At 38.4% G+C, this 26308-nt stretch overlaps 1 protein-coding gene across 1 annotated transcript in view; it reads left to right on the forward strand.

Annotated features, from left to right (window-relative positions):
- The window catches only part of PDHX (pyruvate dehydrogenase complex component X), a 73682-nt gene that overhangs the window by 29235 nt on the left and 18139 nt on the right, over nucleotides 1-26308 (forward strand). The window contains exons 3-5 of the mRNA XM_055423828.2: nucleotides 7479-7579; nucleotides 17430-17629; nucleotides 19165-19263. Of these exons, the coding sequence (XP_055279803.2) occupies nucleotides 7479-7579; nucleotides 17430-17629; nucleotides 19165-19263 (400 nt within the window). The remainder of the gene's footprint in view (nucleotides 1-7478; nucleotides 7580-17429; nucleotides 17630-19164; nucleotides 19264-26308) is intronic.

A 26308-nucleotide genomic window follows, 5' to 3' on the forward strand; every position in this document is an offset into this window, starting at 1 on the left:
ATGAGAGGCCACGGGCCGGGTTGAACCCCACACCACCAGCAAGAATCTTAAAAGTATACAGAGGCCTTGACTGGGCTCACTCACATACACTGTCCAGGTGATCTCACTACCAGAATTGTATCTCATGGCTATGTCCATGAGCAGCTTCTAGGGCTGGGAAGGCAAGCAGAGTGCACATTCCATGGACAGGGAGTGGGTGAGGGACTTCCATTCGCTCTTGTACAGCCAAGTGGTCACAGCCTCCTGATAACCACTGTCATCACACGGAAACATGTAATAATACCGCATGTAAATTGTTCCCATCTTTATTGATCTAATGAGTGTTAGAAAAGTAGTTTCATAATGAATATTACAATACTTAACTTCAGTCTGAGGATTAAGTAAAGAATATGCATCATTAAGTTAGAGAAAACAGTTCAAAAATGCTAGGTAACGTACAATTTCAAAATCTGCTGAAAGGTGAATTATACTGCAATTCCACATTTTTATTACAAGCTTGTTATTTGATGGGGGATGTGTGCATCAGATATTTTTATTTAAAGTGTATATAGATTATTTTTTCATCAATTTAAAGGTCAAATCATGGGGTCGCAAAGAGTTGGACATGACTGAGCAACTGAACGGAACTGAACTGGAAGGTCAAATCTGTTAAAACAACAAAAAGGAAGAAACTATTATTGTTCCCTCCTATTGTGAGAGCATATTTAAGGGTATGAAAAACATTGTTTTCTTTCTTGAGATATTTAAGAGCATATCCTGAAACACTGGAGCAAAGCTAGGCTGAGATACTGACGATTTTGTGAGCTCCTTGGCCACGTCTGGAACCCATGTAGAACTTGCTTCATCAGCCACGTTACTGCCGCCACTCTTGGTGTTTCTTACTTGTCAGAAACCGTCATTTTATGTGGGCTTTCCTTCTGTCATGTGACTGGGAATCTTGAATATTTCAAACAATTTTTGAGCAAACCTTAGACTGTACCTAACTATTATAGTGTATAGAATTCAGAAATAAAACTGTCTTGGATGAGTTGATCACTGAATTGTTATTACCAGGTGCTACTGGAAAGTTCAATGGGTCTCTGGCTTTTATTGTAGATGGCTTTGGTTTCTGTTTTTATCTGGGGTTTTGTATACATGTTTGGATGCTAAAATGAAAAATTTTTTAAATGTGTGTTTCACAAATAACTTGTGTTGTTTCAGTATACTACTATTTTAACAGCTTTTGAGGTATAATATGCACACTGTAGTCTTCACCTATTTTAAATGCACAATTCAGTGATTTTTAGTGAATATATAGAGTTCTGAAACCATCATCGAAATCCAGTTTTAGAGCATTTCTCTCACCCCCCAAAATTCCCTAATGCTTGATTGCAGTCACTTCTTTCTCTTATCACTTTCTTGATCTGCTTTTGTCTCTAAAAATTTGCCTTCTCTTTGTGTCTAAAAATTTGCATTTAATGTAAATAGAATCATGTTTTATGAAGCCTTTTGTGACTGGCTTCTTCGGTTTAGCATGAATTTGCAGTTCATCCATGTTGTAGCATGTATCAGCAATTCATTCCTTTTGCTGCTGAATCACATTTCATCATTATGAATAGCATTTCACATTTATTGTTAATATTTCTATTATGTCAGAATTCTAGAGTTGGTGAATGGAATTACAGATTATGTTATTCAACAGAGCTTTCTGTGGTGATGGAAGTGTTCTGTGTCTGCAGTGTCCAGTGTAATAGCCACTAGCCACATGTGTGATGGGCATTGCAGTACAATGTAAGAGCCAGAGGGATGTAAGGGAGGTTAGCTTTGCCTAGCAGTTTCCTTCTCAAACAACTACTCATGCCTTCAGCCCTCAGAGTAGGACTACAGATGGCCTAGGAGCTGAGTTGCCTGGGCCGTGGGGATACAAATGGTATCTTTTCATGTGTGATGGAAAGAGTTGGCAAACCCTGACTAGGGGCCCCTTCTCTATCCTCCCAGGGTGGTGGGCACTGACTGGATGGGACTTCTTGGCCTGCTTGTTAGTCGTCTTCCTCCGTCAGACTAGAAACGTCTTGAAGCAGGTCTGTCTATTTTATTATTATTTACCATCGGGCCTTGCACAGTGTCATTCACATAGGGCAGGTAGTAAGTATTTGTGTTGATGAACAATTATTTTTGTCTCTCATCATAGTTGTCTTCGTGGTTCATTTTAACACTAAGACGAGGTGTTTCCTTTAATGTTCATGTCCACGTGACTTACTCTGTCTCCCACCCCTACCCCCACACACACCTTTTGATCCGTCACATTCGGCAGAACAGAATTATTTTGCAGAAAGTCATAGAATGTGCTTAGTTGATACAGATCACCGTTTACTGTCTGGTCTGGACACACCCAGAATCTGAAAGAGAAGGGACGCCTGCGTGTACTCCAGTCCTCAGCCGCCCACCGGGACCAAGGCTCGGCTTGATGACGATGCTGGCTTCGGTGCTGGGGAGCGGCCCCCGGGCGGGCCTCTGCTCCGGCCCCTCCTGGGGCCCGCACTCTCGCTCCGGGCCCGCTCCACCTCGGCTGCTGACCCGCACCGCGAGGCGATGGCGCAGGGACGCGCAGGACACGGCGAGGCCGCCGGCTCCTTCTACAGCCAGGCAGCCCTCCTCCGCGGCCGCAGAGGAGCCGCCTGTCGCCTCACGCCAGCCGGGATGCTCCGTGCTAGCCTCGCAGGCTTCTCCTCTAGACTCTGAGCCACATCTTACTGTGGTGTTTACTTATACCCGGTGCTTACCAATGAATGCCTTATGTACTAAACGTGTGAATGATCTGTCTGAAATAATTGAGTGTGCACGCGGTAGGGCACTAGAATGAATCTTGGTTCTCAATGCTCATTCATAACATATCTAACTTCTTAATCTAAAGATGTCCTGAAGTACTTTTTGAAAAGGTATGTGAAGAGTTAACATTGGCAGGTTCATGACTTTTTTTTCCTAATGGCTGTAAATTCAAAATCTTCCTTAGAGTCAGAGAGAGATTAATAAATAACTTGGTGAAAATTACCAACCAGTAAGTGTCAGGGCTTGGAATAAACCTGTGTCTGTGTTGGAAGAGCTCCTTGTAACTCCTGTGCCTTGCAGGCTTTCCAAGTTATAGCAATAAATTGTTGACCAAGGCGGAAACGGAGAATATTTGGAATCCTCGTGGCTCAAAGTTTTTCTTTGGCGTTCACTTTATCTTTGATTATTGATGTGTATGTAGAACCTTAGTTGTGTGATATTAGAGGTAATGTGCCTTACATAATAATACAATGTTTTAAACCTTGCTGTGGTTCCTGGGGAAAGTTCACCACATAATTAGATGCTTCTGTGTTTCTTTACATTTTATCTTCTTCTAAGGACTCTGTTATAGCTAATATATATGTCTGTTCTTTGTGAATGGGTGTACATTAAAATAAAAAGGAGACAGGATACATAAGTTTTTAAATGTCAAATGTAGAACTGAAAGAAACAGTGCAGCTTTGTTTAAAGGACAGTTTGATGTATACCTTATAAGGAAATGAGGGATTGTGATATTACTTCAATTTTTTCCTGAAATGCTTTAATCTCACACTCATTATGTATGAGGCACTACCTGGCGTCCTGGGGAATGCAGAGTATGAAACACCTGAGGGGCGTCCTGTTCCTGTTGTGAAGTTCATAGTTTGGTAAATAGAGGAAGCATAACATTTCACAGTGCAACTTGTGATTAATTACAACTACTTTAGGGATTCAGGAATAGGAACAAAATGACTTAGGTTGATCTATGGCTGAGATACAATTTGTGAATGATTTTCAAAGGGTGTTTGGAATTTGAAACAGGCAAGCACAAATGATAAAACACTATTTTATAGTTTTCCTACGGGCAGAATTTCTTTCCTGGGTGTCTAAAAGAAGGATTTAACTGCTAGGTTGCCTCTTTCAGTTGTTTTTTCCATGGTTACAACAGAAACGTATTAGGATATGATTCCTTTCCGTTTGCAGTGTAGCCTGTCCAACTACCCTGAAATGTGTCAGATAAAGAAGTAGTGTGAGATTGTATAATCTGGCACAGTAGCTTTCTCTGAGTGACAGACAAAGATTCCTTTTTGGGTTTGATTCCTGCTTACTTCACCAGCCTAATCTCTGCTCACTTCTCTCAGATACTGTTAGCCAGATCCTTTGAAGTTCCCTATTCTCGGGGGTTTTGGGTATGCTGTGCCTTCTGCCTGGATCACTTGCCCCTTTACTAGATTGCCTCCTCCTCATCTTTTCAGGCACAGATTTTTTTTTAATTTTTTTTTTTTAAGAAAACCGTCTCTCATCTACCAAAAACTGAATTGGATGCCCCTCCTGAATGTTGCCATAGCATCCTGACTTCACCTAATCCCACTGTAATTTCCACTTAATTTGTCACAAGATAGTAAGGAAGCTTCGTGAGGTCAGAAATCTTAACTATTTTTTGTTTTCCCCTCACTGTTGAATCCTCAGTGCCATAATATATTTTCAATAAATATTGGTTAAGTAGGAAAATCTCTCTGGGATTAGACAGAGAGTGCCTATTAGGTGTTCAGTAAATATCTAACAGATAGTTTATTTCATTAAAATAGTTTGTATTGGTTGTTCTGAGCTATTTTAACTGAGGTATATTATAGCCATCTATGTGAAAATCTTGGTATTCAGTGAAGGAGTTTTAGTACAGTGAACTTCTAGAGCATATTTGTTATTTCTGCGTTTTAGATTTTCCTTCATGTTCTTTTATTGAGTATGCCTATTCATATTGCTATGCCAGCTATTTTTGGTGGGTATGCAAGGGGGTGTGTTTCTGTGTTTTATATTTTTCTTTCTCCTTTTACTCTGTTTTTGTTTTAGGTCTGTTTCTTATAAGTAACATTTACACAGATTTTATTTTTTTGTTTTGATAATCTCTTACTTTCAGTCGGTGGTCTTAATCCACTTATATTAATTGCAGTTACTGGTATGTTTGAACTTCTGCCATATTTGTGTTTTCTGTTTTTATTCTTTGATTTTTTTCTTTTCATTCATCTGCCTTTAATTAGATGATACGTTTTGTTATTTTCTGTATTTCCTGCTTTTATGAATGTTGCAGGTTGAATTTCCATTTTTATATTTTTTGGCATATACCATTAAGTTTTTAGGATACATATTTAATTATATTTTGCCAGTGGAATGTAGAGTTATCCAGTATTTTTTTCTCCTGTCTATATCAAAGTTCTGTATGTTTTATCAAGCCAAAAATAACCTTATCCATCTTACTATTTTTTTAGTGTTTGAGTTGTAAACTTTTTAACCCCTCAGAAATTACCTTTTAAATGATCAGAAGTTAACACTGTATCATTTCCTGTGCTAACTTGTTTTGCATAGGCCATGAGTCCCCTCTGTCTGCCTTTGTTTTTGATAAACTGCATTTTGTAGTAGCTCATCAATAAGTGGTAAATTTTCTTAGCTTTTGTGTATCTAAAGAATACTTTTCCTTCATTCTTGAATGGTGGTTTGGCTGCATATAAAATTCTAGACAGTTATTTTTCCTCAGCTTTTTGAAGATATTACTCCATTGCCTTCTGACCTCTATTGCAGCTGCTGAGAAGTGTGCTCTCAGTCTGTCATTCCACTGAGGTAATCTGTTTTTTTTCCCTCTGATAGAGTTTAAAATTGCGTTTCTATTGTTGACTGTATGCAACTTCTGTACAGTGTATCTACCATGTGGAGTCACATGTATACAGTAATTCTTTTTATCAAGGTATTACGTGCACAAAGTGTAAACTCAGTTAATTTTTATATGCACATGTATCCCGGTTACCAACACCAAGTCACAATGCAGAGTATTTCCAGCAAGTTCCAAGACTCCCTGTGTCCCCTCCAGGTCTGCGCATGCTGGATCACCACACTGTAGGCTCACTCAGTGCTCCTCCATTCTGAAGACACACGCCTCGCTTCAGTTCCAGGGAACGCTCAGCAGTTGTCGCTTCGGTCGCCATTTCTCCATGTTCTCTCCCACCTCTTCCTTGGAACGCCTTTGGACAGCCGTTGCAGCCTCCGTTTATGTCCTTAACTGCTCTTTTCTGCTTAACTTTTTGTCTGCTCATGTTAAGTTCCAGGCAGTTCATACCAAATCGTTCTTTTACTACCTCACCTGTAGAGCATACCCATTGACTGTTTTTTTAATAAAATTTCATTCACTGTATTTTTCATTTCTAAAATTTCCAGTTCTTTTTTCCCCTTTCAACCTGATAATGTTTTGTTTCTGTACGTTAGTTTTCTTTTTTAATTTCTTGTTCTTGTGATGAATCTTTTACCTTTGTTTCTGTTTCTGAACATCCTTAAGGTACTTATTTTAAAATCTTTGGTGGGTTGCACTAAACAGATTGCATCTGAAATGAATTTCTGAGTTGATTCCTGATTTCTGTGGTTTTCTTTCTTGGCATTAAATTTCTTCATGTTTTAGAACTTTGTTTTGCCATTTACTTTTGAGGGGAATGTTTTTGTTTTAGTTTCAGTGTCTTGCCACCTCTTCCCTGAGTCTCCCCTTCCCCACCCCTCAATCCAGGGATTTTGCTTGATTTTGCTGATATTTGGTGTTCTGGCAGACGCAGTAATGGAACCAGAGGGTGGCTTGGCTCTGCTCCTGGTCTTCAGGTCGTCTTTCGTTCCCTTATTAGTACTTTATTAGACCCATACTTCTGATTTAAAGCCATAGTTCTAGTCAGAGGTTTGGGTTCCTTGTTTTATCAGTCTCCTATTATAAGTGGAGCCATGATCCAACCCTCGACTTAAGGAGAGAATCAGTGTGAGTTGTACCCTGCTTTTAGTTCCCTTTGCACCAAAGAAAACCACTATACATCACCCTTTCTCTGTACCACCTGCTTTTTGATCCAGAAGCCAGCAGGTCAGGTTCTGCTCAGCATTTTTGAATATCCATACCATTTCTGTTCCACAGAAACATTCCTTATTTGACCTTAGCTGTGTCTTTGATTTTCTCTCATCATGCTTCATATGTTTTTATTCATTTTTGCTCTGTGCCGGCAGGGTTTCTGAATTCGCTTAAGATGTTAAAGAGGTGCTATTAATTGTAAAACTGTTTTCTTAAGAAATAATAGTCAAAATATATTCAAAAGAAAGGACTGTGGGGTCTGGAATTGATTTGTTCAGAGGAGGATATGCACCCCCTACTATTCTCCATAAAATGTGATTTAATATTTGCTCGACAATCTCTGTAATCACTTTTTTATTATAAGAGGTATAACTTATGTCATTATTGGGCTTTTGGAAAATGTGACAAAGTGTACATATACACATAAACAGAAACACACAGACATACACACAGTATGAGAATTACTTGTCGTTCCACAGCCCAGAAATAGCTGTTGAGTATTTTGATACTTATTATCATGTTTTAAACACTTTACACCCACCAACTCACATAACTAATATTCATATTTAAAAAACAAAACAAACCCAGTCTTGTTTTGTAGGTGAAGCTGTGAGTGCTGGAGATGCCTTATGTGAAATAGAGACTGACAAAGCTGTGGTTACCTTAGATGCAAGTGATGATGGCATCTTGGCCAAGATAGTGGTAAGTTTTTATTTCGATTGTCTTCAACAGGATGAAGGTTTCTTAACTGTCAAGTTCTTTAAGATTGAGTTAGTGTTTATTTGTACCTCTTTGTTTATGTTGCTGTGGTTGTGTGTTGTGTTATATCTGCCTTATACATTTTAAATTCAGATGTTTAAAGTATTTCAGTGTTGGGTCTAATAATAACCAGTGATAATCAGACAACATAGAACTATTTCAACTATGATAATAGTTGAAAATACTGAGTATTTTGGGTTCTGACCTGGGGATGAGAGAAGTGTTCAAGGTGAAATTTAAAGACAAAAGAGAACAATAGTTAAAGCTTGAGCTTGCAGTTGCCAAGTTTGTAGTTGGTAAAATTTTTTTAAAGAAATGTTTTACTGTAATCTCATGAAAATGAGAAATCTTATCTTCATCTATCCTCAGGACTCCTAGGCCTGAAAAGTGTATAAAGTCAGCTCATCTCCTTTCGCTCGACAAGATTATTTGAAGTTGCCCTGTGCAGAGTCTTGCATGTGGGTTTCATAGCCACACTGTTTCCTGATACTTCCTCATCCATATAGTTTTATTCATCCTTTATATTTTTACAATTTTTTAAAATATAATTGCATAAAAATGTATCTGTGATTATGTGCTCAGTCGTGTCTGACTCTTTGTGACCCCATGGACTATAATCTGCCAGGCTCCTCTGTCCATGGGATTTCCCAGGCAAGAATACTGGAGTGGGTTGACATTTCCTCTTCCAGGGGATTTTCCCAACCTAGGGATCATGTCTCTCCTGCATGGGCAGGTAGATTCTTTACCACTGTGCTACCTGGGAAGCCCTAAAAAGATACGTGTATGGAATATTTCACATTCTTGCATGTTGTTGACAGTCATATCTTTTGATAGCATATTTTCTGTTACATGAGCAAAAGAAAATATGCTGTGGGGTCTAGTAAAATCAGTCATTTCCTTTTAGACCTAAGTTTTAATATACTGTAGTAATTTTGAATGGGGTAATAGTAGAGATTGAGATAATGCATATGTGCTCATTACAAGGCCTGTCACCCACCAAGTGCTGGTAAACAGCGCTGTTCCCCTTACTCTTACACCTGTTCATTCAGTCTTGCTGACCACACCCCCACTTCAGCCGGCGTGTTTACCTCATGATTTGTGTTGGTGTTTGTGACAGACATTAAGCATCCATTCATGCCTCTGTAGCATGATTTGCGCAGACACGCTGCACATCTTAGTAGTCCCTTGATGCGGTCTCACTTCTGAGCCTCCACTTTGACAGTGGATATAATGCCTTCTTTTGTACATTCTGTCCAGAGACTGTACTTTGGAATGTCATACTTAATATTTTATTTTTTGCGTTCTGATTTGTTAAAATTCCTTTCAATTGTCATCTTCCCTATTGATAGCCATGTTAAAACACATTGTTGAAAATACTTCCTAGGAGGAAATATGAATGGAAGACTAAAAGTTCTGTACCTTTATAACTAGAAAAAAGTAAATGTTCTTACCGAAAATAGTTTCTTTCACTAATTTATGCAGCATTTTGAAAAGAAAAAATGTTGTTTAAATTAGCACATGTAATAAGCCAAGCTGTGTGTGCTTTTGGCAAGCTGTGTCTTTGGCCTCAGTTCTGGATTGTTTGGCTATGAAAGTCTTCCAGAATTGATAGCGTTTTTTCACTCAGGTGCTTAGTGATACATTTCAGATTAATAATGATGTCTTAGGTCAGGAGTACCTATTCATCTGGGCCCCAAAGCTCTGAAAAGGTGGTGTGAGGCGGTATGATTGATAACAGCTTTAGTTGTACACATAGCTATTTCCTTGCCAAAGGCTGTTTGTATGTGCTTTAGAGCTCTGTGGCTTTATTATTATTCCACATGCATTTTGGATAATAGGAATGGGAGTATATTCATATCACAGTGTGTGCAATTTTACAGGGGGAAAAATGGAGGGAAGATTAAGGTGGTCTTACTGGCATTTTTAAAGCCTTTTACCCCCCTCCATTCTTAACCTTCCCATTCGCAAGTTACATCTTGGTCTTTCATTCTGGAATAATTCTCACATTAGCACCTGTAATAAAATGATTTTTATAAGAATACGTGTAAGAGAATCTTACTTTCAGAATCAAGGAGTTGGTTAATTGAGCTTATTAAAAGGCAGGTGTTGATATAAAACTCCAATTTTTAGTTTGCCCACGTTTGAAAGATTAGGAATTATAACCTGTTTTGCTCTTCATAGGGATTTATTTCCATAGTCTTCGAGAGATTTTTTATCTTCTCCCCCACCCCAATTTTATTCTTTTCTTAGTACTCATAATTTTTATATCTGAGTTCCATTTTAAATATAAAATATTAATTATTGTATTTCATTTAGAGCCAGAAGAAAAGCTTGAAAAGTGAAGTCGCTCGGTCGTGTCCGACATTTTGCAGCTCCATGGACTGTAGCCTACTAGGCTCCTTTGTCCGTGGGATTTTCCAGGCAAGAATCCTGGATTCTCATTCTTTTTTTTTTTTTAATCTCTGGTTCCTCTGACTTTTCTAAATCCAGCTTGAACATCTGAAAGTTCACGGTTCATGTACTGTTGAAGCCTGGCTTGGAGAATTTTGAGCATTACTTTGCTAGCGTGTGAGATGAGTGCAATTGTGTGGTAGTTTGAACATTCTTTGGCATTGCCTTTCTTTGGGATTGGAATGAAAACTGACCTTTTCCAGTCCTGTGGCCACTGCTGAGTTTTCCAAATTTGCTGGCATACTGAGTGCAGCACTTTCACAGCATCATCTTTTAGGATTTGAAATAGGTTAATGGAATTCCACCACCTCCACTAGCTTTATTTGTAGTGATGCTTCCTAAGGCCCACTTGACTTCACATTCCAGGATGTCTGGCTCTAGGTCAGTGATGACACCATCGTGGTTATCTGGGTCATGAAGATCTTTTTGGTATAGTTCTTCCGTGTATTCTTGCCTCCTCTTCTTAATAGCTTATGTTTTTGTTAGGTCCATATCATTTCTGTCCTTAATTGTGCCCATCTTTGCATGAAATGTTCCCTTGGTATATCTAATTTTCTTGAAGAAATCTCTAGTCTTTCCCATTCTATTGTTTCCCTCTATTTCTTTGCATTGATCACTGAGGAAGGCTTTCTTTTCTCTCCTTGCTATTCTTTGGAACTCTGCATTCAAATGGATATATTTTTCCTTTTCTCCTTTGCCTTTAGCTTCTCCTCTTTCTTCAGCTATTTGTGAGGCCTCCTCAGACAACCCTTTTGTCTTTTTGCATTTCTTTTTCTTGGGCGTGGTTTTGATCACAGCCTCTTGTACAATGTTAGGAACCTCCGTCCATAGTTCTTCAGGCACTCTATCAGATTTAATCCCTTGAATCTATTTGTCACGTCCACTGTATAATCATAAGGGATTTGATTTAGGTCATACCTGATTGGTTTAGAGGTTTTCCCTACTTTCTTCAATTTAAGTCTGAATTTCGCAATTAGGAGTTCATGATGTGAACCATAGTCAGCTCTGTAGGATTCTTATTCTTGATGGGAAATGGGTTGCCATTTCCTTCTCCAGGAGATCTTCCCAACCCAGGGATTGAACCCAGGTCTCTCCCGCATTGTAAGCAGATGCTTTACCATCTAAGCCATCAGGGAAGTCCTGGTGGCTCATTTAGAGCCATAAAAAAAGCTTAGACACTCTTAATAATATTAATAAAGAATAACTGCTGCCAGTATAGATAATTTTATGATTTCCAATTAAGGTAATGGGAGAGTTGTTAAATTCTCATTTAATCACACTAGTAAATTGTCATGTAAAAACCTCAAACTGTTACACATGTATCCGTTCATAAGTTTAGTCTTAAATTTATTGTTCAGCAAATTAGATAGCAGATATTTTAAATGGTAAAGTGGTAAAATGGAGGGGATTCCCTGGTGGCTCATTGGTACAGAATCTGCCTGCTAATGCAGGAGACACAGGTTTGATCCCTGGGTTGGAAAGTTTCCCTGGAGAAGGAAATGGCAACCCACTCCAGTATTCTTGCCTAGGAAATCCCATGGACAGAGGAGCATGGAGGGCTACAGTCTATGGGGGTCGCGAAGAGTTGAACATGACTTAGCGATTAAATAACAATAAAATAGAATATTAAGATGACTTTTTTTTTGAAGAGTTTAAGATTGGCTTCAAATATATTTAGGGTTACTATATAATTTGTCATATAAGTCAAGATGCTTTTGAGGGTGAAGAGGATGTAAGATGTTAGGATATATTTAAACATAATTTTTTAAAATTTTAGCTTATTGATTGGCAATACAGTCATTGGTTTTTATTTTGGGATAGGCTGTTACTCTTCAAAGCAATTTTCAAAAATAGAATTCTTTCTGAATTTTAACATCTATATATATATTAAAAAAGATTTTAAAAATTCCTTTATTGATCATCTGAATATTGCTAAAAGTAATGCTCAGTCATGTCTAACTCTCTGTGGCCCCATGGACTGTGTGGCCTCCCAGGCTTTTCTTGTCTGTGGCATTTCCCAGGCAAGAGTACCCTGGAGCAGGTTGCCATTTCCTACCGTGGGGGATCTTCCTGACTGAGAGGTTGAGCCTGTGTCTCTTGCGTCTCCTGCATTGGCAGGTGGATTCTCTGCACTGGAGCCAGCTGGGAAACCTGTTACAAAAACAAGAGACCGTGGCCGTCTTTGGCACTGCTCCTCTGATTCAGCCCCTTCCCTCGCTGTGGCTCACCCCAGTACTGTGTCACTGCTGTTTTCTAAGGAATGGGCTTTTTTCACTGTGGTTTTATTTTATTGTTAGGTTTTCTCCTACCCTCCCTTATTTTTTATTAAATTGCTTGCAGTCTTCTTCAAAATTACCTTTTGTAGTTTGAAAATTATCGGTTGAAGTTTGAAGTTGTGAGACCTTGCAGTTGATTTTTCTTCATAGACTGTATTTTTAATCGAGAAAATACCCTCTCAAAGCTCAGAGCAAATTCTACTAAATGGGAAATAGTCTCAGTTCTAAATTTTTTAATATTGAAATGGATAAATGACATTAAAGTAGTAAATGAGCCTGTTTCCCATGAGCTAAAAACTAAATCATTTATCATCTACTCTTCTTTTTTAAGCTTCCTTGTAAAAATAGCACTGTCTTGAGGTGCTGTGTGATCGTTTTGATCATGTGAATATAATTTACAGACACGGTCCTGATCATATTGAATGTTGCCTCTAGTGTCACACTGCATTTGACTCCTGACTTATTAGCCCTGTGATCTTGAGCAAGTTATTTAGCCTTTCCTTCTCAGCCTCAGTTTCCTTATCTATATGTGGGAATAATAATAGCACCTCAGAAGGTTTTTAAGAGAATTAAATGAGTGAGTACTGTGCAAGAACAGTGCCCAGCACTTGAGTGGCAGGCAGACCAGTATTCAAGGTTAAGTGTTAAAAAGACTGAAGTGTTCCTTCTCCCCTTTGCATTTTAGCTTGTCGTTGATTTGTTTTCTGCTTCATTGTTTCTTAACGTATCTTCCTTTTAAACCACTGTTCTTTGTGCATTTAAGTTAAATATATATACATTAAAGGACAGAAATCTCAAACTGTATAGTGGTTCAAACTATGCTGGGAGACTCTGGACTGGTTCTAAACCAACTTTTAAGTCAGTCATGTGACTCAGCTCGTTTCTGCTAACCGTTGTGTTGTGCCTTCAGTCCTCACTCAGCAACTCTCAAGCTGTTCTGTTTTAAAGAAGAAAACTATTTAAATAATTCCTTACTGATTATTTTTTAATGTCAGAATCAAAACAGACAGTATTTATGAGCACCTTTAATGGAATGAACCCCCTCAAACAGTTTCTCTCCTGGGAAGCACTGCCGTAGATATTTTGTGTCTTTAGTATCTCATATCCTTGGGTAGACTGGTGAGCTTATTAGAGGGGCTGTCTTTTAGCACTTTTGCAGATAATACATTTCAGCTTGTGGGGATGTCTCTGGTAAAGGGAACTCATACTAGGGATCTGGGCCTCCGGATAGAATTCAGACTCTGTATGTGTATGTATATCGAGAAATAGTTTGTCATAGGCCTCACCACCTCAGCCTCGTGGCTGAGCCTTTTTGTATGAATTTTCAACCTTTAGCAATGAGGAGCACTTCCCTGTAGTTCCTGTTTGATCCATGTTGAGTATATTTTTTGTTTTAAAAATAACCCTAATCCTAACCCTAATTGGTGAGGTCCTTAACATAGGTCTCAGCTCTGATTTTTTGATGCAAAATAAACAAGTGGGACTACATCAAATAGAAAAGCTTTCTACAGCAAAGGAAACCATCAGCAAAATGCAAAGGCAACCTACAGAATGGGAGAAAATGTATGTAAGTCATATATCTGATAAGGGGCTGATATCCAAAATACATAAAGAAGTCATACAACTCAATAGAAAAAAAAAAGCAATCCAATTTAAAAATAGGCAGAAAATCTGAAGAGACATTTTTCCAAAGAAGACATGCAGATGGCCAACAGTTACATGAAAAGATGCTCAACATCATTAATCATCAGAGAAATGCAAACCTAACCACAACGAGGTATTACCTCACAACTGTTAGAATAGCTGTTATCAAAAAGATAAGAAACAAGTTGGTAAGGATGTGGAGAGGAGAACTCCTGTATACTACTGGTGGGAGTGTAAACTGTTGGCGGTGCAGCCACTATGGGAAGCAATATGGAGGTTCCTAAAATTTAAAAATAGAACTATCATATGATCCGGCAATTCCACTTCTGACATTTACCCAAAGAAAAAACACTAACTCAGAAAGATATCTGTTCTCCCATGTTTGCTCCAGGGTTATTTACAACAGCCACGATACAGAAACTACCTAAGTGTCCATCAGTGAGTGAGTGGATGAAGAAACGAGTATAAATACACAGTGGAGTACTATAAAAAAGAATGAAATCTTGCCATTTGAAACAACACAGATAGACCTTGAGGGCAGAAAGTTGAAAAAAAAAATGGAGAGAAATAAATAAATATGTGCATCTATATGTACATAAGGTATGAATTTAAATAAATACATATATATATGTTATACAAGAAACATAGTAACTTGGAGAAAGACACCACTAATCATAATAATAGCATCTTTCCCATCCATGTAGCATTTCCTGGATGTCTGGTACTATTCTAAGTGTCTTATATATAACTCATTTATTTCATATAATAATGATGAAGTAGTTACTATTATTATTTCCATTTTACAGATGAAGAAGCAGACAGGGTGAGATAAACCTCACCAAGGTCACATAACTAGTCAGTAGCAGAGCCAGCATTGAAACCCAAGGAACCTGTGAAAAATTGGGAGGGGAGCCTATTATTTAAATGACAGATTCTAGATCCAATATTTGGACATTATTGAGCTGTTTTAGCAGAACTAAGTGTAAAACTCTTTCTTTTAATATTAAGAAATTAGTGCCACAAGAGTAGGAGAGAGTTTTGATCAAGTAAGTCAAATGCCTGGGAAAAGACCTGGGCCTCTGAGGTGTCATTAAGCTCCAGGTACTGTTAAGAGCAGGGCACATCCACAGTCCTAACTCGGAGCAGGAACAGGCTCGTTTGGTTTCTCAACACAGCTTTGAAAAGAGCGTGATTTATTCTTTTGTTACTAGGTCTTCATCAATTTTAAATATTTGCCAACTATAACATAAGCAAATATCTACAGGAAACTAGCACACCTCTAAAAGATCTCTTTACCACACTAAGGGAATAGAAAAAGAGAAGTGATCTTTAAGTTTGCATAGTGACTTTAGTGTGGCTTTAAATGGAACTATAATAGACATTGTTTTATTTTACTTTCTATTAATATATTCAAGTTGTGTGGTAGTATACCGTTGTTCATTGCATTTGGGTTTCATGTTCCATCATGTCATTTTTTAATGGAAAAATATGAGTAGTTAAAAATAAAATTTACTTAATACTTAGATATGGTGAAAAGGAAAATGATACTAAGTGCTCATTATTGCCTGCTTCTGAAGATATCAATAGGTAGGGTATATACAGAATCATTTATATGATTTATTGCAGTAAATGAAACAAGGTGAGGTGTCAGTTTCAGATTCAGTATAATGTCTGATTTCAGAAACCCGTTGATATCTCTGGAATAAACCTTCCCTTTTTTTAAACATGCTTTTTATTTGAGTGGTGTTCTTTGAACGTGGATATTGATCCTGTTTCTGGTTCAGTTTTGATAGGAATTAACGTCAAATGGACTTCATATCACTTAATACTTTCTTCTATCAATTTTTTAAGAAAATTGGTCATTTTACTTTGTAATTTTGAGTTAGCAGTTCATAAGCAAGCAAATAGACATTTTTAAAAGACGAAAAAATGTTAACCTATTAATAATCTTAACTCATCTTTTTGACATAGTTAAAAAAAATGAGCAGTCCAAAGAAGTAAAACTTTTTAGTGTGTGACAAACAAATTGTTCTTGGATTGTTTACCATTTTTCCTCAGCTGCTGTTCATTAAACATCTTTATTTAGTTTTATATACCAGGTTTTTATATGTGTTTTGCTCCATCAGTAATTAGTAAGTTTAGGAAGCTTCCTAACTCTCAAAACTTATTATTTTAATTGTGCACATACTAATAAGCATGAAAATTAGTGTTACTTAGAAATGTCAACCCCATTCTGTCACACTTTTACTTATAATTACTATATTAGTGAACATCCTATAGTATAGTATTCATTAAAGAATGTTTCTAATGAACCTTATTTAAAGTAATTGAAAGAGAATAATAGAAAATTTTAAAGGAATGACATTTTCTTCCAGTACTGAACTTAGCATCTGAAGGTTCTCCAGGGACTTCTTTTAATAATTAAGTAAGAATCAACCTTTTCTTTGTAAATTAATCCTGCCAAAATGCTTAAAATATATTTGCATTAAAAAAATCATCTTATCTTTATTTATGCATTTAATTGACATTATCTATGAAAGAATGGTTAGCTAAGACACTGCCATGTTTCTCATATACTGATAAAAAATTCATGAGATTTTACTTTATGGCTTAGATTTTGTAATTACACATACAAGGGAAAAAGAAATGTGGAAAGGACACTTACTATGGACTTCCCTGGTGGCTCAGATGATAAAGAATCTGCCTACTATGCAGGAGACCTGGGTTGGGAAGATCTGCTGGAAAAGGGAATGGCTACCCACTCCAGTATTCTGGCCTGGAGGATCCCATGAACAGAGAAGCCTGACAGGCTACAGTCCATGGGGTCGCAGAGAGTTGGGCTCAACTGAGAGACTAAACACACATGTGCGTGCACACACACACACACACACACACTTATTGTTAACCAAAGTAATTAACCAATTCATCCATACAATGGGACATTTTTTTCCAGAGACTAAGTTTACTGAAAAGATTTTACTTTAATTTTAGTGCATATGACTTATTTGAAGGAGTTAATCCCTTATGAGGTGCTGGAATTCCTAAGCCATTGTGGAAAAACAAATAATTAAGATATATACTACAACTCTTATTTTAGATTTGTACTGAATGACATCAAAAGGAAGACGGTCATGGTAGCTCTTACGTATTTGAAGCCTGTCAGAAAGAGGAGAGATTCTCTGTTTTTCTTTTTAATTTCAGGAGTTAGCTTTAGTAACGAAGGAGGAGAGTGGTGAGAAGGGGTAAGTGAGGGAACTTAGGCAAGGAACATGGTGAGTGGAAGGGAGGGGGTAGGCTAGCTCAGATGTAGGTTTTAGCTCATTTTAAGAGAGATTTCTAACAGGTACAGAATTATCCAAAGAATAAACTACTTCACAAAATCATGAATCTTTCTCTGCAATTATTTTCTTTTTAAAATATAGGTGGCGGAAGGATCTAAAAATATACGGTTGGGTTCACTGATTGGTTTGCTAGTTGAAGAAGGAGAAGATTGGAAACATGTTGAAATTCCTAAAGATATAGGTCCTCCACCACTGGCTGCAAAACCATCAGTGCCTCCCCCCTCATCAGAACCACAGATTTCTACCCCTGTCAAGAAGGAACACCCACCAGGAAAACTGCAGTGAGTATGTTTATTTGAATAAATGACAGTGAAATTCACTCAGTCGTGTCCAATTCTTTGAGACCCCCATGGACTGTAGCCTGCCATGCTCCCTGTCCATGGAATTCTCCAGGCGAGGATACTGGAGTGGGTTGCCATTCCCTTCTCCAAAATGGTACATTCTTAAATCTGTTTTTTGATCTAAATGTGAACGTGCTAAGTATTAGTTGCTCAGTCGTGTCTGACTCTGTGACACCATGGACTGTAGCCCACCAGGCTACTCTGTCCATGGGATTCTCCAGGCAAAAATACTAGAGTGGGTAGCCATTTCCTTCTCCAGGGAATCTTCCTGACTCAGGGATTGAACCAAGGTCTCCTACATTGCAGGCAGATTCTTTACAATCTGAGCCACAAGGGACACTTATTTGAATAATGTTTGTGTTTTTGTTTTTTTTTTAAGATTATGCAACTTTTGGAATATTTTAATCATTATCCTATTTAAAACATCTTTGTAGATTAAGTAAGAAGTTGCTGACCTTCCCTTTCTTCTCTTAGGAAACTGAGGTCTAGGAATGATTATTTTACCATCACCATTTATTCCACAGACAAATAGTATTGAATAGCTAAATATTCCAAGTACTGTGAAGGCCCTATACATCCTGTGGAGAGCAAAGCAGATATTTAGTGTCTGCATTGAATTCCTGAGTTAGGTTTTAAGATTCCAGAATGGAATTCAGTGTACCAAACTTCATATTGTGTTCCTATTTATGGAATTCTAATTACTGTAATGTGAATTCCAATTTCAAAGGTATAACTGATATAAAATGAAATTAGAATTTTAACACACATTTCTAATTACCCTGCATTTGAGTTTCTGACAGGCATTAGAGCTCGATATACAATATATATGTGTATATATATTTTGTACACATGTATATCTATATACACACAATGGAATGTTAGTCTTAACGAGGGAAGAAATGCTGACACATAGTATGGATGAATCTTGAAGATATGTAGGTAAAATAAACCAATCACAAAAAGACAAATAATGAATGGTTTCACTTACGAGTTACCTAGAGTAGTCAAGTTAGTAAAGACAGAGAGTAACATGATGGTTGCCAGGGGCTGGTGGGAGGAAGGAATGGAGAGTTATTAATTGGTGTAGAGTTTCATTTTGGGAGGATGATAAAGTTCTGGAGATGGATGGTGGTGATGGCTGCAGAGCGTTGTTACTGTACTTAATCCACTCAATAAAAACACCTAAAAATGCTTCAAATGCTAAATTTTACACATTATCTTGCTATAAAAAAACTACATGAAGAAACAGTATAGTTTCTTATAATATTTTAGAATAGTAATTAAATTTGTATGATAATGTCTTATTAGTAAAATAAACCAGATTAGTAGATTAACTTATTTGACTCTCACTATTTATAGAAGTTGTTTTAGCTTCATTATACATTTTTATTTTTCTAATTATCAGCAAAGCTGTTGACATTTAGAATCAAATATAAGTGTTAATTGATTCCTTTAATTTTATATTTTTGTCTTAGGTTCCGTTTAAGTCCAGCTGCCCGCAATATTCTGGAAAAGCACGCGCTGGATGCTAACCAGGGTACAGCCACTGGCCCTCGGGGGATATTCACTAAAGAGTATGTGTGTGCTTTTTGTAATACCCAGTTCCAGTATTTATCATGATCATCTATTTCTGGAAGTGTTTAAAGAAGGACTTATTCAGCGTAAGATTTAAAAGGAAATTCACTGCTGTTTTGTACTTTTAATTGCTTTTGTCAGCATAAAATTGTATTTTGTGCAAGGGTTGTTTTTTTCAATAATTGCAGCATTACAGAAGAACAGTTCTAATTTGATAACTAAGCCAGAACCTTAGAAATGATGATAAATGAAGAAAAGTAGTGTGCATAGTGGTGAATCTTTGCATTGTTTTAAGTTCTTACGAGCTAATGATGCAATCACATGTATATGATCAAAGCAATTTACATCTCATTTTAGATTTTCTTTTCTATTCCACTGATCAGTTTATCCATGAAGTAGTACCTGTTTTTTTTTTTAACCACACTCCTAATTAGAAATATTTTACGGTAAGCTTTAAAATCTGATCAGTTCAGATGCTCAGTTATGTCTAACTCTTTGCGACCCCAAGGATTGCAGCCCTCCAGGCTTCCCTGTCCATCACCAGCTAGCTTGCTGAAACTCATGTCCATTGAGTCGGTGATGCCATCCAACCTTCTCATCCTCTGTCGTCCCCTTCTCCTCCTGCCTTCAATCTTTCCCAGCATCGCGGTCTTTTCCAGTGAGTGAGTTCTTCGCATCAAGTGGCCAAAGTATTGGAGTTTCAGCTTCAGCATCAGTCCTTCCAATGAATATTCAGGACTGATTTCCTTTAGGATGGACTGGTTGGATCTCCTTGCAGTCCAAGGGACTCTCAAGAGTCTTCTCCAGCAGCATGGTTCAAAAGCATCAATTCTTTGGCATCCAGCTTTCTTTATAGTCCAACTCTCACATCCATACATGACTACTAGAAAAACCATAGCTTTGACTAGACAGGCCTTTGTTGATAAAGTAATGTCTCTGCTTTTTAATATGCTGTCTAGGTTGGTCATAGCTTTTTTTCCAAGGAGCAAGCGTCTTTTAATTTCATGGCTGCAGTCACCATCTGCAGTGATTTTGGAGCGCCCAAAAATAAAGTCTCTCACTGTTTCCATTGTTTCCCCATCTATTTGCCATGAAGTAATGGGTCGAACCGGATGCCATGATCTTAGTTTTCTGCATGTTGAGTTTTAAGCCAACTTTTTCACTCTCTTTCACTTTCATCAAGAGGCTCTTTAGTTCTTCTTCGCTTTCTGCCATAAGGGTGGTGTCATCTGCATATCTGAGGTTATTGATAATTCTCCCGGCAGTCTTGATTCCAGCTTGTGCTTCATCCAGCCCAGCATTTCTCATGATGTACTCTGCATAGAAGTTAAATAAAATCTGATAGCGCTATCTTTTCTCTTATTTTTCAATCGACCAGTTTTCTTGGGTTTTTTTTATGTTCTTCCAAATGGTTTTTAAATAATTTATCTAGCCCTACTGGTGGGGTTAGGCAGGAAGACTATGATATTTTTATTGGGGCTATATCATATTTTAAATTAATTTTAAGTTTTGTGTCTTTCAAGAACATATTAAAAAAGATGGCCCCTGCTCTATTGAAAATTAGTCTAGTGGGGCAGTCAAAGATTAATCAAATAGGCATGTGAACTAATGTGAAATTACTGTGGTAGTGTATGCCACATTCCTATTAGAGTAATATTAAATTTTCAAATTGAGTTAGCATTTTGAAGCAATAAACTCTTCCCAGTTTATCTAATGTTGATAAGAAGTGATCAGTAATGTTGGCTAAAATTTTTACAAGTTGAGATAGAGCAAAGTTATTAAATTATTAAGTGGCAGTGCCTGACCAGGCGACCTTTCTTTTCATTGGATTACTTTACTCTTCGTTAAAGCGTTGGCTTATCGATGAATCTCTTTTAATGAAAGCGGTGTAGCTTTAGTTTTCAGATATCCTGTCATCTGTGCTTCAGCCTTACTGTCTGTTTCTTAAGCACATAATGTGAAGCTTGTGCCATACTCACATGAGTTGGAAATCAGCTGTTCTGACACCTGGCTGAAAGGCAACAGTAAATCATTAAACAACTTACAAGTTTCATTTAACCATTAAAAATTAAAATAAAGAATCCTGATAGGTAGTTAAGCCTAGGTTTTTCCCCACATCAATCCTTATTTAATATCTGCTACTCGTATGTTAATTTGTTAATCTTCTACCAACCTATACCTTAGTAAAAAGTCTCTGTAAAAATGGGTCAAAACAGCTTTCTTTGTAACATGACACACTTCCCTGTATATCTGAAGAAGGTAAAGAGTCTGTGTGTAATTCATTAATTGTTGAAGACTTGATGAAATGCCAAATAATAATAGATGTACCACAGAAAAATCAATGTTGCAAGTTTGTAAAAGATACATTGGAGCAGAAGAAGACTTGAGGTAAGGAGATAAGTTAATAGGCTCATAAAGTAGTCCAGGTAGGAAAAGAATGAGTACCTGAACACGGATGAGAATGCAAATGATGGAGACAGCATTATAAGAAGAAAATCCAGAAATCTGTTGAGAATGGAGCAAGAGAACAGCGACTCAAGGAGTGCGCTTAGGATCCTGGGCCAGGTGATGTCTTAGCCCCGTAAATAGAAATAAGGGATTGGCGGAGCCACTTGTCTTGATGGAGTAACTGGTGAATCAGGTGTCTGGTTTGAAGCTTACTGTCAGTGCCAACCAGCCAGATTACATGTATCAGGGTCACTGAGGTGAAGATGCGTCTCAGGAGACAGTTCAGAACGAGAGACCTAAGTTTGATAATAAAGTGATAAAGTTATGACTGAGATAATCAATAGGGAAGCATTTTAAAAGGCACAGATTTCTGTGTTGGAGGGTATCTAGGAGATGTATGTAAGGCAAGGAGGAAGGGATCTGAGAAAAGGCTCTTGAAGTTGGTGATTAGTGACCTTTTCGAGGGCAGATCAGTGGTGTGAGAGCAGTGGGATAAAGAAGTAGAGTTTTCTTCCTCTTTCCCTTCTCTCCGTATGTGCTTAATACATCAGTGATGAATAAAGATCTTTTTTAAACCCAAGTTGAAAGTCATCATAGTAGGTCTGACATTTCCTAAGGAGGACAGAATGGTGTTATCTTATTGGGTACCCGGATGGACAGGGAGGCCTGGCGTGCCGTGATTCATGGGGTCGCAAAGAGTCGAACACGACTGAGCGGCTGAACTGAACTGAACTGAAAGGAAGCACTATTGCAGAGTTATGTTTTTGATATCTTTGCCATCTTTGTCTTCTTGTTACCTGATCCTTTCCCTGCCCTGACTCTTTAAATCTTTACCATAAGAGAGTCAAAACCTTCAGTCTTCAAACTGTGACATATTACAAAAGATTTTATGAGAAAAATGGATCCTTAAAGCATGCTTGTATACCACTAAAGATGCCTGTGTTTTGAGTTAAACACTGAGGTGAGCTTTGGAAAAAACTTTGTCTTCATGTCATGTACAGAAAGCTTTACTTCTGGTAAGACTGAGAAATTGCAGGCTTTGGTGTAAGCTGCCCCCAAATACCTTAGTACACATTGTTGGAATAGTGAGGAGCATCCTTTCTCCTTACTTTGTCAACCAAAAATTCAAGTAGAAGAGAAAAGAGGGAGTTACTTCTGATCCATTCTGTTTATGAAGAAAATCAGCGTGTTCTGATGCTGAACTTTAATACCCAGATTAATAATCGATTTTATTAGAGAGACATATTTAATTACCTTAGGTGATGAAAGAGGACTAGTAATGTTAGACTGTGACTTGTAAGAACTGTTAAAAGCAAAATATCTTCTGTTAAAGGCATTTTTTAAAATCAGTAAAAGGTCTTATTTTATATAGGGCAGTCATTTATTTCACATATAAATTGTCACAATTAACTGGAAAAAATGCCACTTCTGGTTATAAATACCATAAGTAAGTTAAAGTGAGTGAAAGTCAATTAGTCGTGTCCGACTCTTTGTGACCCCATGGACTATACAGTCTGTGGAATTTTCCAGGCCAGAATGCTGGAGTGGGTAGCCGTTCCCTTCTCCAGGGGATCTTCCCAACCCAGGGATGGATCCCAGGTCTCCCACATTGCAGGCAGATTCTTTACCAGCTGAGCCACGAGGGTAGCCCAAGAATACTGCAGTGGGTAGTCTATCCCTTCTCCAGTGGATTGTCCTGACCCAGGAATTGAGCTGGGGTCTCCTGCATTGCAGGCAGATTCTTTACCAACTGAACTATCAGGGTAAAGAAAAGTTAACTTCTAAACAGAAGTAAGCTTGTGGTCAAAAGCCTTAAGAGTACATAAGTTCATTCCCTGGGACCCTCGGTCTTTCTGTCATCACCACCGTGGTGTGGCTCAACCTTGGAGCACCACCATTGCCTCCAGTTATGTTCCTGTTAATTTTGTGTGACGGATGAAGGGCCTTTGTCAGGAGGTCCTGCTTTTAGCTCCCTGTATAGGCGAGGCAGATAAAACAGTTCTTCACTCAGGCCCGGCACACATGCATGCTCAGTCACTCAGTCCTGTCTGACTCTTTACAACCCTGTGGTCTGTAGCCCGCAGCGTCCTCAGTCCAGAATTGCTGTCAGTCTGAGGTAGGCTTATTTCATTCTATTCTAGTCTTTTCTTATGAGAAAAATTTGTTCTGACTTTGCCTTAGTTTAGTTGACATACTCTGCATAGGTATTAGAAAAGTAGTGGAAAATACCGAGGCTTTGGAGTTGGTCATACCAAGGTTTGGTCCCAGCCCTGGCAGCTCCTAGCCGCCTACCTCTTCAGCTTCATCTGTAGAGCCTCTCCGCTGTGTCCGTTGCACTCCTTCTACACTGGGCTTTGTCTGTTCTTAGAAGCCCTAATTTCCCTGCCTTTGCACTTCTCTGCCTCGAAACTTGCCTTTCCCAGCTATTCTTTTGATTTGTTCCTTCATGTCCTTCACAGAAATAATATGTCCTCAGGCCTTCCCTGACCACCCTGTTTTAAAATAACACCTCCTCTCACCCGTGACTTTCAACCTCATTACTCTGCTTTATTTTCTTTACTTACTATCTACTCATTTGTTTACCTGATTAATATGTGACTCGCCTATAGAATAGCGCTCCTTGGTGGGACATGTCCATGCATTTTCAACACCTAGGATGATAGTAGGTGCTTCACAAGTACTAACTTAGAAATGGAATGGAGCCTGTTGTTTTTTTGCTTTAGTTTTTATTGGAGTATAGTGGATTTACAATGTTGTGTTAGTTTCAGGTGTGCAGCACGGCGAATCAGACATGTACACATAGCTCGTCTTTTTTAGGCTCCTCTCCCACATAGTCTATTACATAGAGTTCCCTGTGCGCTAACCTCTTTGAACCGACTTATTCATAACTTGGGAGTAATATCTTCTCACATGGGTGATGTAAGATTACGTAATTAGCATAACCACAATAGGTACACAAGAGGCTCATTTTTCCACTTCTGTTCCCTCTTTCCTTACCTAAAGGTCGAGGATGATTTGAGATTTCATTATCAGTCTGACCTCTTATCTTAAATGTCAACTTTTTAACTTTGAAGCAGGTAAGTTACTTGCACTTAATGTGAAGTCAAGTGGGCCTTAGAAAGCATCACTACGAACAAGCTAGTGGAGGTGATGGAGTTCCAGTTGAGCTATTTCAAATCCAGAAAGATGATGCTGTGAAAGTGCTGCACTCAGTATGCCAGCAAATTTAGAAAACTCAGCAGTGGCCACAGGACTGGAAAAGGTCAGTTTTCATTCCAATCCCAAAGAAAGGCAATGCCAAAGAATGCTCAAACTACTGCACAATTGCCCTCATCTCACACGCTAGTAAAGTCATGCTCAAAATTCTCCAAGCCAGGCTTCAGCAATACGTGAACCGTGAACTTCCAGATGTTCAAGCAGGTTTTAGAAAAGGCAGAGGCACCAGAGATCAAATTGCCAACATCCGCTGGATCGTGGAAAAAGCAAGAGAGTTCCAGAAAGACATCTAATTCTGCTTCATTGACTATGCCAAAGCCTTTGACTGTGGATCACAACAAACTGTGGAAAATTCTGAAAGAGATGGGAATACCAGACCACCTGACCTGCCTCTTGAGAAACCTGTATGCAGGTCAGGAAGCAACAGTTAGAACTGGTCATGGAACAACAGACTGGTTCCAGATAGGGAAAGGAGTATGTCAAGGTTGTATATTGTCACCCTGCTTATTTAACTTATATGCAGAGTACATCATGAGGAACCCTGGGCTGGAAGAAGCATAAGCTGGAATCAAGATTGCTGGGAGAAATATCAATCACCTCAGATATGCAGATGACACTACCCTTATGGCAGAAAGTGAAGAGGAACTCAAAAGCCTCTTGATGAAAGTGAAAGAGGAGAGTGAAAAGGTTGGCTTGAAGCTCAACATTCAGAAAACAAAGATCATGGCATCTGGTCCCATCACTTCATGGGAAATAGATGGGGAAACAGTGTCAGACTTTATTTTTTTGGGCTCCAGAATCACTGCAGATGCTGATTGCAGCCATGAAATTAAAAGACGCTTACTCCTTGGAAGGAAAATTATGACCAACCTAGACAGCATATTAAAAAGCAGAGACGTTACTTTGCCAACAAAAGTCTATCTAGTCAAGGCTATAGTTTTTCCAGTGGTCATGTATGGATGTGAGAGTTGGACTATAAAGAAAGCTGAGCACCGAAGAATTAATGTTTTTGAACTGTGGTGTTGGAGAAGACTCTTGAGAGTCCCTTGGACTGCAAGGAGATCTAACCAGTCCATCCTAAAGGAGATCAGTCCCGGGTGTTCATTGGAAGGACTGATGTTGAAGCTGAAACTCCAATATTTTGCCACCTCATGCGAAGAGTTGACTCACTGGAAAAGACTCTGATGCTGGGAGGGATTGGGGGCAGGAGGAGAAGGGGACGACAGAGAATGAGATGGCTGGATGGCATCACCAACTCAATGGACATGAGTTTGAGTGAACTCCGGGAGTTGGTGATGGACATAGAGGCCTGGCGTGCTGTGATTCATGGGGTCACAAAGAGTCGGACACAACTGAGCGACTGAACTGAACTGAACTGAA

Source organism: Moschus berezovskii, chromosome 14, assembly GCF_049115385.1.
Source record: "Moschus berezovskii isolate FMDL1 chromosome 14, NW_MosBer_1.0, whole genome shotgun sequence".
NCBI lineage: Eukaryota > Metazoa > Chordata > Mammalia > Artiodactyla > Moschidae > Moschus > Moschus berezovskii.